General features: G+C 49.9%; 1 protein-coding gene across 1 annotated transcript in view; it reads left to right on the top strand.

The window, feature by feature from the left end:
• Positions 1–638: 638 nt before the first annotated feature.
• LOC144159504 (chitin deacetylase 8-like) overlaps positions 639–14713 on the top strand; it is a 24071-nt gene continuing 9996 nt past the window's right edge. Inside the window, exons 1-3 of the mRNA XM_077691041.1 lie at positions 639–788; positions 7102–7480; positions 7918–8130. Of these exons, the coding sequence (XP_077547167.1) occupies positions 7113–7480; positions 7918–8130 (581 nt within the window). The 5' untranslated portion in view covers positions 639–788; positions 7102–7112. The remainder of the gene's footprint in view (positions 789–7101; positions 7481–7917; positions 8131–14713) is intronic.

Genomic DNA, 14713 nt, shown 5'->3' with positions numbered 1-14713 from the left:
GCAACGTCGGCACGTCATGGCGGATACAAAAGACGCCGCGTAGCCACTGGTTCGACGCTGTTGCGGCGTTATGGGCGGATGCGAGGATTTAACGTAGATGTGGCACTGCAAATGAACAGTGACGTTACTCTCGAAAGTAATGTCTGCGGAATGATGCCTCCAGTACCATGGCGACAGTAGAGTGAGGTGGCGGTGGGCGTGAAGGCAGTCCATCATGCGGCCGAATGAAACTTAAAAGAGTACAGAAGGCAGGTAATCGCCACTGTAAAGCGACAAGTGGGACGCACAATTAGTGACCGCCTATAAAAGAACGAAGAAGCTCCGTTCTTTCATGAGCAAAGCTACGCTGAAGTAATTTCCAAACATCTGTGCCCCGCACCCAGCCACATGGACAGAGTGCACTGATATTGTCCAAACATCTTTCTAATCGGGTGCTGTTAGAGAGAATTCGGTTAGTCAAATTCATGACACGTGTCGGTCTCATCATGTTAGTCGAAAGCATCGTCGTATAGTGTCCTTGATTCACTGACAGGAAACCGCTGAACCGCAATAGTCGGCTCTGGGGGTGTATTGTTCCACGGCCGTTGCGCCGGAATACATAAAAACTATCTAGGCACCCGTGCGTCGTCGTTTTCGACGTGTGCGTACTGTGCCTCGGGCATACGACCCGCCAGCTGCCTGACGGGGGAGCGGCAAGAATCGCTTCGCCGTTATTTCAGCTCATACAGTGCCGCTGCGGATTACAATACGAATCTTCGCCCCTCATCTCATATCCGTTGCTCACACAGGTAGGTCATAGTCACGTACTCGTACGGTTTTCAAAACGGCGGATTAGACCAAAATTGGGTACAACTGAAGCCTTCGTTGTAAGGCTTTCTCGGTAGTGGTTATTCAGTCACGCAATGCTATTTACGCGCACGTGACCACGATGTGATATCCTAATGGCACAGTCAACCGATTTTTGTGGAGTGCATTTCCTCTAGCCCATATGAAAGCCAGAGTTTTGTGCACTAGGATAACCGCAAGGAATTTGTAAACAAGCAGGCGAAAATAATTTTATTTTTCCCTTCAATTTCTGAAGTCAGAAAGGGGGCGCCATGTGGTGTCTGAACTTGACACTACCGTACGTGTCCAAACAACTCCGTCGGTTTCCACACGTGATTCAAAAGCAGCATAAAGGGATAGAAAATCATCATCGTCATCGTCATCCTTATCAGCCTACTCAGTTCCACTGCAGGACAAAGGCCTCTCCCTTTGACCTCCAACCGCTCCTGCCCTGCGCTGCTCGAGTCTACGGTTTACCTCCGAATTTTTAAATTTCATCCCTCCATCGGATTAATGGCCTTCCCCTAGTTCTAAACTCATCTCTGGGTATCCACTCTGTCACCCTTATTGTCCACCGGTTGTGGGTTCGTATCGTTACATGACCAAGTCCATTTCTTTTTCTCTATTTCAACTATGATATCTGCTACTCCAGTTTGGTCTTTGTTCCAGGTTGCTCGTTTCCTGTCCCTGAATATTATTCCTAACATTATTCGTTCCACGGCCCGTTGAGCCGACCTAAGTTTGCTTTCTAGTTGTTTAGTAAGGCGCCAAGTTTCAGCTGCGTATGTCATCACCGGCAGCATTCATTCGTTGTAGATTTTTCTTTTGAGTGAAAGAGGTAGCTTACTTTTCCTCATTTGCAAGTACTAGCGGAGTGTTAGCTCCCCAACTCATACCTGTTCTGCGCCGGATTTGTCTCTCGTGGTTGGAATAAGCACTAACCACCTGACCGAGATAGTTATATTACTTTACTTATCATAGCGTTTCGTTTCCTAAGCTGAAGAGGACTCTTTCGGCATGCATACTCCCCATTACCTCAGATTTATTCATATTTAGTTTGACCCCCCCGATTGTGCTTTCTCATTGTAGTCCCTCGAGCATTATCATGTGTTCTGCACTGTCACTAATCAAGACTTTGTCGTCCGCAAACCTCAAATGGCTCAAGTATTCCCCGTTTGTACCTAATCCGATGTTTTCCCAGCCAGCTTTCTAAATATCCCCTCCAGACATGCTGTGAATAGTTTTGGCGAGATGTTATCTTCGTGTTTTGACTCACCTTCGAATGGGAAATTTATGGCTTTGCTTGTGGAGGGTTATCCTGCCCGTGCACCCTTATATATGCCTTCTGGAAGACGTAAGTACGTTTCCTGTATTCCCTGTTCTTTGAGTGCTTTTAAAACGGTTGCAGTGTGTACTGAGTCAAACGCTTTCTCATAGTCTATAAATACCATGTTACGGGGTTTAGTGCACTCTGCCGATTTTTCTATCACTTGATTGACGAAATGGATGTGATCCATGGTTCAGTTCTCTTTCCCAAACCCAGCTTTCTCTCTCGGTTGTTCGAAATTTAGGCTGCCACATTTGTGGCTAACTAACTTTGGTAAACAGCTTGTAAACAACTCACAGTAGGCTGATGAGTCTGTAATTCTTGAGGTCCTTGGGATCTCACTTCTTATGAATCACTAAAACTTTGGCGTTTTTTCAGACTGTGGGCACTTTTTGGGTCTTCAAACATTCCTAAAATAGTACAGCAAGCTTTTCCGTACAATATCTCCTCCCTCCTTCAAAAGACCTGCGGTTATGACGTCATCACCTTCAGCTTTCCCTATCTTGATTCTTTGATAGCCTTTCCAACATCCTCTTTAGTTACTTGTGGGACATCGCAATTTGAGTTTGTACTGTCAATAGTTTCCCCTGGTCTAACCAACGCTGGCATACAGCCTGGTGCATAATTGTTCTGCTGCCTTCATTATCTCGTCCAAGTTTATGCGCAATGTTACCCCGCTCGTCTCTGAATGCGTACATCCTGTCTTTGACGATGGCTAGCTTTCTCTTAGTCATACCTCTGCAAAACTGTGCGCACTCACTCACACTCACACAGAAAAATATTTTTTCTTCACGCACTCACTCACACTCACGCTCACGAGTCGCCCTCACCACTCGCCCTCACTCGCACTCACGCTCACTACGCGCCCCCCACCGCTCGCACCCACTCCCGCTCACGCTCACCACTCACCGTGACCACTTGCGCTCCCGCTCACCGATCGCCATCACCACTATCACTCACTAGCGCTCACGCTCGCAACTCGCCATCACCACACGCTCACCATTCGCCGTCACCAGTCACACTCACTCGCACTCACACTCCCCCCTCGTCATCTCCCCTCGAACGCGAGTGTGTACAGCTGACCCTCCATGAGTCATGAAACCAAAAAAGTATTAGTGCATTACGGCGTCAAAAGGCCATATAAATCATATTCCTAAATCAACACGCCACCGCAGAATTAATTCTAGGGTGCCCCTTAGCAGGAGCTCAGTGGCAACGTATTTCCGAAGCTATAAGAGCAATCCCGCTTTAGCATTCATACAACGAGCAGCTCCTGCGAGGAGTAGCCAACAGCGAGTACAAGCGCAATAGTGGCGCTCACCGCGGTAAGCAGCCCCGAAAATGGCGCGAGTAGCGCGAGTGCACTCACGAATGGTGAGCGGGGTTCACGGCGAGTTGCACTTGCACTCGCGAGCGGTGAGCGGGGCTCACTGCGCGTGGGCTCGCACTCACACTGGCCAGTCCAAAACGATGGCGAGGCTCACTCACCACTCTGGTGAGTGGGGGTGTGTGAGTGCACTCGTGAGTGAGCCTGCCGAGCTATGCTCTTAGTTGCTGGCAAGCTTCCCCCTATTTGCAGCGTTTGCCCAACCACTGCCATGTTACATGCATGAATGTCGTTTGTGTTACTTCTGCTAATATGTTTCGACAGGAGAGGATGCACATTATTGTTGTTTTAGCCGGTGCACAAGTTTTTAAAATATATTTTCCTCTCGCGTGCAGTTAAATGTATGTTGCCGCACTGCCCAGTGTCATGGTTGCCAGCATTACTTTTGGCGGGGAAGGTATGGCTGGTAGATCTAAAAACCGGGGATGATCCTTCTTTCATATAGGAATCGGTAAAACACGAAAATGCCTTCATAGGAGCATTTGAATGTTTATTGTGCACCGATATGAACTTGCACATCGCTATTTATATTTGGTCGATATGGCACCGTGAGGCGCATCAACATTAGACAGTGGATTACACGCGCCGGAGCATCGCGTAAATCCGATTGAAACCCCCGGCGCTCGCAAGCGGTGCGAACGAAACCGAACGGGTTGTCAGCGAGTCGTTCGGTGAAGTCACAGTACGCAACGGCGAAACGAGCATGATTTGCGGGCCGGCAGCAGTCTTGTGGGAGTTCTTGGCGAGCGACGCCTTGCTGGCGGGTCGCTTAGGCAAAGATGCGACAAAAATTGGCCCTTCTCCGTGGCGTGTACGCTAGGCGCTTGCGTTGCGACGAGCCCAGCTCGTAAAACGCGTCGGCGCGGTCCACAAGATGGGCGGCGTTCCACATAGGCGGCGGACGGGTAAACACAGCAGCTTCCGCTGCTACACGCTGCACCAACGAAGCACCAACTATCGGCGCTCATTAGCGTCATGACGCACTACTTCGCTTCACCTCTCCTAAATGGCAGCACCATCTGAATGTTCAAGTTAGAGGGAAGGACATACGCGCGTTCATACCGTTACCCGGGCATGACTTCATGGCTGAGTCGGTAGAGCGTTTCACTCCTCCCGTTGCGGCCGGAGTGATCGTGGGCCCGAAACCTAGCGCCGCCGCGCCAATGGAGCTTTTTCTAGTGATGTCGTTTCGGTCACGGATATGACGACGGTGAGGTTTGTGTACCCCGCCCTAAAGCACCCTCGTGTTAAAAATTCTGATTTCAAAAGTTCATGGCGCTATCCGCAAAACCGTTTCGGGTTAACGGGCTTTGTCATTTGGGATAGGGAAAATATACTCGACAAAAATCGGTTGTCTGTCTTTAAACACAGTAACCACCTTACACGAATACCTTTACTTGTGCGCAATGGCTAGCGTTCATTTTCGCTAAGCGCACATGGTCGCAAACAGTTTTCTTGCTATAGCCCTGCAATCGTATACACCTCACTAGATTTCGCCGGTGTAGAAAATCATTCACTCGGATTGTTCCCTCGATGAAGCCTCCCGTACTTTCCGGTTCCTAACTCGCTTGCGTGAAAGATGCGTGCAGAAGAGGAAGGACGCGGCGCGGGTACGCGACGGCCCGACTAGTTATGATGTCTAACGTTGTCAACCCCGCAGCTCGAGATACAATAAGCGCGCTGTCGCTTTGCACGAAGTGAGGCTCAACTTACAGGCTACATCTAATTAAGCCTGAGCCTAGGACGTTAGGCCCAACGTTAGGCGCAGAGGTCTAACGTAGTCAACCGGTACCGTAGGGGAGAAGTACTCATTTCTGTAGTTGTGCGTCAGTATAGAGTGATAGGTAAAACCTCGGAACGAAACGTTGAGAATACCCTCTGACGCGTATTCAACAGGTTCTGCAGCTATACTAGCAGATGGGCACATACCCATAGAGTACCACCTACTCGCAGGTGCGTTTCAGAACAAGCTTTCTGAGCAGGAATGCGTGCCGCTGCAGCGCGCGTTGCTACTGAGCAGTGCCTACAGGGACATGCACCGAGCAATCTATTATTCAATTAATTTGTTACTTAGGTCGGAGCCCCTAGGAAGGTCTACTGCAAGACATCTGGGACTGTTTACTGGGTACTGGGTACTGGGTACTGGGTACTGAGACATCGAAATTCTGTTTCTTCTATTTCACGTCCGTTTCAAGTTGTACGTTTCCAGTTCGCCCTGACTGGCCGAAAGCAGGCGGCCGAATATGGCGCAGAACATCTATTGGTCAGATGATTCGCAAGTGCAACTACGTCACAACTGAAACGGACACGAAACGGACATTTACGAAACGAACACTACTCAGAATACCGCCCGTGCTCGACTTTCTTAGTGGTTGCGATCAAACTAAGGGATTAAAACTTAATTATCCACGGAGCGCCCCACCCCCGATGTCCCGACTTTCACCACCCTATCACAGCCTACCTCAACCACATCAACTGGCACTGCCCCAAACCTTCTCGCTTTCTCGAGAAACGTTTACCCTTCCTTCCCACGACACCACACCTTGCACTGAATTCACATCACTGCCACATGATACCGTACGCTACGTTATCATTTATGCCTCGAAAAGCGGCCTAATACGGGCAATTTAGCATCGGTCTACATGACTTATAAATGATGCCTCCTAAAGGCGATCTCCATAGGACTGAACCCCCTTCCCTTCATCCCCCCTCTTTACTCGGTGGCCACATGCCTTCCTTTCTATAAAAGCTTGCAACAACAACAACAACAGCAGCAACAACGACAACAACAACAACAACAACAAACACAAACAAAAACAACGACGACAATGACGACAGCCACAACGACGACAATGACAACGACAACAACAAGAGCATCATTATCATAAACAACAATACCGACGATGACGACGATAACAACAACAACAAGAACAACAACAACGACAACAATAACAATGACGACATCGACAACGACGACAAAGACGATGGCGACGACGACAATGATGACAACGATGACATCGACGACACCAACGACGACATCGAAGACGACGACAATGACAACGACAACTACAAGAACAAAAACAAGAGCAGCAGCAGGAGCATCAACAACAACAACAGCAGCATCAACAACAGCAGCAGCAGCAGCAGCAGCAGCAACAACAACAACAACAACAACAACAACAACAACAACAACAACAACAAATCTGTGGGCATTCTCTGAAGCCTACCAAAGGACTATATTTCCACAGAGTAGCGTATGCACGAAGTGAGGTATTTAGCAACGCACTATAGGGCCACGCGCCCCGCCTTCATTTTCGTTGCTCCCGTTATATTTTAGTTCAAACTTACCACCTGCCTAACGACGGGGAGTCCTTCTGATGGAGGGGGCGAATACCTTTAGAGCAGCGCCAGGAGGGTATATAGTTCGAAAAGCGCTAGGGTAAGTGCGATCACCTCCACCGCGCTCTTCCTTCGATACGCCGCTGATTTCAGGCTTAAGATAGCAGAAATCAATGTAATCATGACTCGTCACTCCAAATCGATTGATACGAACGCTTCACAGGTGCAGGTACAATGGAGGTAACGCCAGCCACACCGTTGTGCCTGATATTCCTGTGCTTCGTTGCCGTCGCCAGTGAAGCTGCAAAGTGCGACCCCAAGGAGTGCCGTCCGGAGGACAACTGCCTCTGCATGAGCAGGCAGCCGCCTGGAAACCTGAGCGTGGAGAAGATGCCGCAGTTCGTGATGCTGACCTTCGACGATCACGTCAACGCAGAGAACATGTACTTCTACCGCCGGCTGCTGGAACCGGGTAGACGGAAGAACAGGGCTAGCGGCTGCAACGTGGCCGCCACCTTCTTCGTGTCGGCCGTACGCACGGACTTCAGCTACGTGCACGAGCTGCACAGCGCGGGGAACGAGATCGCGCTTCATTCGATCACGTGAGGGGGAGGATTTGATTTGTTGTTTATTTCATGCTGGTCCATAGACCAATCAATTGATTGATTGATTGATTGATTGATTGATTGATTGATTGATTGATTGATTGATTGATTGATTGATTGATTGATTGATTGATTGATTGATTGATCGTCCGATTGTTCGGATTGAGGACTAGCGTTTGGCCCCTGTATTTCTTTTCTGTGTGCCGTCTTCCCGCCCTAATATACAATGACTCACCATCAGTCCGCCATTCTGGAGCAGATGGCATTTTCTCCGAACAACTTATCTTATGACGCATTTTCTTTATACTCATTGCCTCGTCATCACCAACACGTTAGAGGAACGAAGTTCCTTAGGAAAGTTGGACGAAGCCCATACGTCACGAAGTCCGGTCAAACACAGCGTTTCGTTTGGTCTCTGGCGGTCTTCGTCGCAGTCACCGGTACAATGACACCTATTGGAAGACACTGGATGCCTTGGGCTGGGAGGCGGAGTTACTGGGCGGACGTGAGATCCTTCGGGACTACGCCCTCATTCCGGAGCAGGACATGGTCGGGGCCAGAGCGCCCTTCCTCGAGGCCGGAAAGGGAGACAGCCTCTTCGTGATGCGGGAACACGGCCTCCTGTACGACTCCTCTGTGACTGTCAAGTAAGTTCAGACTAGACGCTCTGGCGCTTCGTTTGTTTATCCATCAATCAACTTTCCTCCGAGTGTTTTTTTCTGCGCCTTTTCAAAAATCAGACTTAAATCACCACGCAATTCATATTGTATGGGCCAGTGGTTCTGAACGATGGTTGTGCAGGGTATCCCTTTCGGGCTTGCAAAAGTGATGGGGGACCCCACGGGGATTTATGTGGATCGGTGTATTAATCTCAAACAATTTTCGCTTACAGCTTATTCATCCAATATTTATTCAACGCCCGCCTTTAGTATACAGTAGACTCTCGATAAATGGAACTTCAAGGAACCGAAAAAATTAGTTCCGTTTAACAGGAGTTCCGTTTGCCGAGATCGATGTATGAAAGCGCAAATTTATGTGCGTACACACTATCAATACAATTTCATGGAACTCGAAGCATCGGAAGGTGAATGCAGCTGATAGTTTTTCAGAAAGCATGAAAACTAAAAGAGGTTTAGGCACAGCACTCACAAAGTTAATTTGGCAACAATGAATCCCTGAGCATCAAATGCATCAAATATGTTTGTTTAAGTCTTTGCAACGGCATCTTCACGGAGGCTAGAGGCCTCAACTTCACGAGTGCTTACGAGCCACCGAATGTAGAGGACGGCAACGCGGTAATGAAGCGCGAATAGCACCACGATGGCACGAACGAGGCAATAGGAGCAGAGCCGTGTAATCTCGGCGTCTTAAATCGAGACCATACGACTGGAACAAGAACTGCGATGTTGCATTCGTTGCGCTAACACGGCTGACCACTAACGAGACGAGGCTTACGAGGAGGGAGGAAAAAAACAATCACGAAACAGCCTGAACCGTAAAAAGCTGATTCTCATGCCAATTGGTTTCACAAGAAGTTACATTTCAGGTACCGTTTAAACGGTAACGTGGAAACTTTAGTTCCGATTACCGAGAGTTTTTTTACGTTATCTGAATACAAAACCAACTTACTGGCTACTGTTCCGTTTAGGCGCCAATTCCGTTTAAGCGATTTCCGTTTATCGAGATTCTACTCTATCTGATTTTTATCTCCATGTGTGTCATATTGTCAAGCGATTTGCTCTTGCAGCTATAAGTTACGCGAACACCTATAGGTGGTATTCGCTGGCGAGGCACGCATGCCAGCAACCATTTGAGTTCGCCGCCTCTGGTTACGTCGGGCTCCGCGGGATGCACATGCCGCGGAGCACAGGCTGCGTGTTGGACGTTCCAAACTCTACACCACCGAAGGCAAAGTAATGCCTCGACTCGAATCTGAGTGCGATTAATAACAGCTCTGTTGACACCACCATTGAGAATCGGGTTGAAACGGAGCACACTACGGACGCCGGTGTTTTTTAAAGACGATAGGCTTTCTTGGGCTACTTACACCCAGAAATTTTGGTCTGTCTGTCTGTCTGTCTGTCTGTCTGTCTTTTTGTCTGTCTTGAAAGGATAGATTTATTATAAAAAAATCCTGGTACCAATGATACAACGTAACAACCAGAAACAATTAAACAAGTGTAGCGCCTGTTGCTACAAAAAATTCCCCCGCATTTCCCCGAGGGGGAGAATGTGAAAGTGCGAATGCACGGTTGTCGGCCCGCTTGCGGCGCTTGCGCTCGGCCCCCGCAGCCCACCGCCTCGCCGCCTTCTCTTCCATCTCTTCCATCGGGTTTGTAGTATCACGTGTACACCACGCAGTTATCAAGCCGCTATAACGCCGCTGAGTCGCCAACGCACGCCGCTGACGACGTAGTTTGAATGCGTTAAAGATATAAGGCGCGTTACTGACAATATCAGCGTCGCGTCCGTGGCTTATTCGGTAGAGCGTCGGGCTGCGGCCCGCAAAGTCCTCGGATCGAAACCTGGCGCCGGATGGTGTTTCTTCTTTAAAGAGCACTGCGGACGCCGCCGACGCCGCCGCCGCCGCCGACGCCGGCGGTGGATGGTTTGGGGTCGCTTATAAAGTGCATTCGCACTTAAAACTAATAGAGCGCGAAGACTGCCAGTTACAGACACTTACAGAAACACATAAACAGCTTCAAGTTGATTATAGGCAAAGGATTAACATACAAACAATTTAGAGTTGCTTACAACCAAAAGATTAACGTGCGAGGTAAATAATGATACAAAAACATCGCGAGAATGAAATTTTTAACCTAAATTGATTAACCTAAATTTAACCTAAATTTAAGCTAAGTGAATAAAGCATCGTTCACTTCCGGACAAGTGCTGGGAGCACTATAAAACACGAATCTTTCGAATAAAACAGACATGAATTTTGTCTGCGTGGCCTTTTTAAGGGAAACCACCGCGTGATGCCCCACGTGTGCTTTCTAAGGATCGCGCTTTGTCGACAGGAAAGCGAACCATGTTTGGTGCTTCCGGCACCGTTTCTTTCATTATGGGCGGACGCAATGAAGTGCGATTGAGCAGGTATCCATTATGCTGCTTTGAAATAGCCTGAAGTAAAGAGAATTTGTTAAGAAAAACACACAGTGAGGTCTGCATGGTTGTATCAGCTCTGCCCAGCCACTCAGTGTGGCCGAAAGGGGAGAAGTGGGGTGGGTAGAGGTTGACAGAGGTGACAAAGATAAGGGAGGGATGAGGGTACAACTGTATTCATATCATGAATGCCCCTAACATATACACTCCATGTAGAACAGGTCAGAAAGTTTGCTCAGAAGACAGGTATGCTCGCTAAATGTCTCTAAATGTTTCTCTGCAACAATTTACCTGCCGAGCTGCTGCTTTGCAAAACCTGATCCCAAAGAATGCCGGCCGTTGTTCGCGTATTAAAGCGAAGCTTTCAGTCTTTCACTGATGTCGTCTGTAGCCCACACAAAGCGGACTGTAAAAAAGCCAACTTTCTTTGACGATGATGATGATCGTGGGCTAAGTGGAGAATCGTTAAAACGCTACTCGTGGTTAGAATCGGCCAGTCACAGTACGAAGCCGACGTCTATCTGATAGCGCCATTCCGACACTTTTTATTAAGTGCGAATGCACTTCTTAAGCGACCCTGAACCTGCGTCCACCGGCGATGTCCGCGCACGTGGAGATGGGCGCGCGCAGCCTGGCCGCTGACATGGCACAATCCCACGTGGGGGATTGGCCAGGAATCTCCTCGTCTTCCTTGGCAACGGGGGGAGATGGGCGCGCGCTGCCTGGCCGCTGACATGGCACATATCCACGTGGGGGATTGGCCAAGAATCGGGCGTGAGAAGGGCTAATGCACCTGCTTAAAGGAGTGCTGACACGAAATTTCAAAGCTGAGATCCGCTCTAGCAACCAAGTACAACGACAACACAAATAGGTGTCTGTGAATAAATGCATCTTTCTTTCTTTGTAGTTGTGTGTGTGTGTGTGATCTCTCTTTCGCGAACATTACCGAACCGCGCAAATTCAACTCGTGCATTCGCACTTTCACATTCTTCCCCTCGGGGAAATGCGGGGAATTTTAAGTCGTTAACATCGCGGTTCAATGCGCCCCAAACACAAAGGATCTATTTTTTCGCATCGCCACCTATGGCATACAATCTCTTTGTATTACTTTTTCACTTGTGCGCCTGCACTATCCTATCATCGCCTCTATCGATTTTGCTGACAGCATGAATAGTGCGTGTTTAGACTGCTTATACGGTGTAGATAGGACCCCCTTGCTTCTGCACAAACATTTTTAAATGCAGAGCATTTCTTTAACTCACGATGTCACCCGGCGTTGTCGGCGTGCCTCGGCGTCCGCAACAGCCGTTCCAGGTGCGCCCTCTCCCTCACTCCTCCTCTCCCGCATCACGCTACCCTCCTCGCTCTCAACAACAGGTCCGCACCCCTCCCCCTACACTATATAAAAAAATAATACTTACCGGCGCCTGGTTTCGATCCCACGACCCTACGGGTGGAACGCAAGGTACATGGTGCTCTACCCACTGCGCCACAAAGCCGACACAGAATGGAAGGCTACGAACGCGCCTTATATCCTTGACTCATTCAAACTACGTCAAGAAGCTGCTGATACAACGCATTCTACCTGTGGGCGGAATGCGAGGTACATGGTGCTCTTCCCACTGCGCCACAATAATCATGCCCACCTGCTAATAAATGATGTCACGTGACCACGTAATTACGTCTCCTCATTTAATTACAATACAACAACCAACAGCAACAAGTGCAACAACATTAACGTAACGCAAACTACTTAACGTCGTGCGCCCCCGGAAATGCTCTGCATTTGATCGTGCCCCTCGCGAAGGGGATGTTTAGTTTCCTGCAATAGCAAATCTCAAGCATGCATTCTATGCCGACGATTTAACCCTCTGGACAGTCGAAGGTTCCAGCGGGGAGCAGCAGGACGCCCTCCAACAGGCAGTGCATGAAACTATTTCATACCTTCAACCAAGGGGACTGACATGTGAGCCTTCTAAATCAGCACTCCTCATCCTTAGGGCAAGAACGCGAGGACGCCCACCCCCTCGCACTCCGGACCCAGACGTCACAATTTTCGGGCAGCCCGTTCCCAAAGTGCGAACACTTAGAATTCTTGGCGTGCCTTTCCACCATGATGGTTCGGGTTCGGCCCTGTTACCGCAACTTCACAGAACCGTGACCCAACTTACTCACCTCATACGGCGAATAAGAGGCCAAAAGCATGGTCTCACCGAAACTGACACATGCCGATTGGTACAAGCCCTTCTACTTAGCCGGATAACATATTCGACTCCCTTTATTGAACTCAAACCTCAAGAGATCAGCAAGCTGGACGTCCTCATACGGAAAACATACAAAACGGCCTTAGGCCTCCCCACTTACACCTCCAATGAAAAACTACTCCGGTTGGGGCTACACAACACTCTTCAAGAGCTAATTGAAGCCCAGCGAAATTCACAACTTCATCGCCTAACACTTACTCCTACAGGGAGGAAGGTGCTTCATGACATCGGAAGACCAAGCCCAACCACCAACGACTTACCTCAACGAATCCCGCTACACATACGCAAGAAACTCAAGGTTGCTCCCATTCCCAAGCATATGCACCCAGCCTTTAATCGAGGCCGCCGTGAGGCAAGGGTCCGCCAGCTTACGAAGAAATATGCAGACGACTGTCATACCCGATACACGGATATCGCTCAGAATCCCAAGATACCCGGCACCACCCTGGTCACGGTCGATTCCAAAGGAGAAATTGCCACTGCAGCAACGTACTTTGATTTATCCACAAGATCGGCAGAAGCTCTAGCTATAGCCCATGCAACCACCACTCACCACAATCAACCCTATCTTACCATCATCTCGGACTGTCAGGAAGCCTGCCGAATGTACCAAGCTGGGCTGGCACCACCCCAGGCCATCCCGATCCTACAGCGATTGCCTGAAGACATAGAAGTATCCATTGTCTGGACTCCTGGTCACTCGGGTCTTGCTGGGAACGAAGCGGCACACGCTTCCGCCCGAGAACTCCACTCCCGGGCATTCCCATCCTCAATGCAAGCTACCCTGAGGGGCACGGAGAGTGGAGCTACCCACCTGGCACCCCTCGACAACAGCTACAGCTCACTCTTGTCACATTACACCCACACGAGAAGAACATATCCTCCCCCCCACCACACGTTATCTAACTACGAGGCATATATCTACCGCCGACTACAAACTGACACCTTTTACAATCACACCATCCTCGCACACATATCTCCATCCACATACCCCTACAACTGCCCGCATTGCGACACTCCTCTCACAACCTATCACCTCGTCTACTCCTGCCCACGCCACCCTGACCCCGTCCCCTCCCCTTCCCCTGAGCAGTGGGAGTCTGCGCTGACCAGCTCGGCACCGGAGCGCCAAAAAGCGCTTGTGCAACGGGCCCTGGAATCAGCAAAGGCTCGCGGCCTCCTGGACGTAGGAAGCTGACCACCACCCCTCACTCCCGCCCTTTTGCTCAATAAATGTTTACTCCTCCTCCTCCTCCTCCTGCCGCAGCAAGAACCAGGCGGCCTCCTGCGCAGTTTGTGGCGCATACCCACTTGGGGGATTGGCTAGGATCGTTTCGCTTACTACATGCCGGTTACGACAGGGTTTGACTCGAACTTTTAAGTGCGAATGCACTTCTTAAGCGAGCCTGAATCGTCCGCCGCCGTCGTCCGCATAGCAACAGCTGCGGGTGCGCGCGCTCCTCGTCTTCCCTAGCAACGGGGGGAGATGGACGCGCGCTACTGTCCTCCTCCTCTCTCCGCTCAGTGACTGCGGGTGTTGGGCGCCTCCTCTCCACTTCGGGCGGGAGAGCTCTCGCTCGCGTAGCGGGCGCTCCGCATTCCGACGCGTGAGGGCGCTCGTGTAGCCCTCACCGTAACGGCGGGCGCTACTCTCCTCCTCCTCTCTCCGCTCAGTGACTGCGGGTGTTGGGCGCCTCCTCTCCACTTCGGGCGGGAGAGCGGGAGGGCATTCGCACTTACACTCTCCCCCTCGGGGAAGTGCGAGGGAATTTTTGTTTAATTGTGCGCCATTCCGGCATGGTTGAAGCAGTTTGGATTTGGAGATGTGTGCATGGACGTGAAAAATTAGACAGAAATATCA

Source organism: Haemaphysalis longicornis, unplaced genomic scaffold (assembly GCF_048455015.1).
Source record: "Haemaphysalis longicornis isolate Haplotype H1 unplaced genomic scaffold, Haemaphysalis longicornis Haplotype H1 scaffold_10, whole genome shotgun sequence".
Classification (NCBI taxonomy): Eukaryota; Metazoa; Arthropoda; class Arachnida; order Ixodida; family Ixodidae; genus Haemaphysalis; species Haemaphysalis longicornis.
This window is presented reverse-complemented; position numbering and strand designations above follow the sequence as displayed.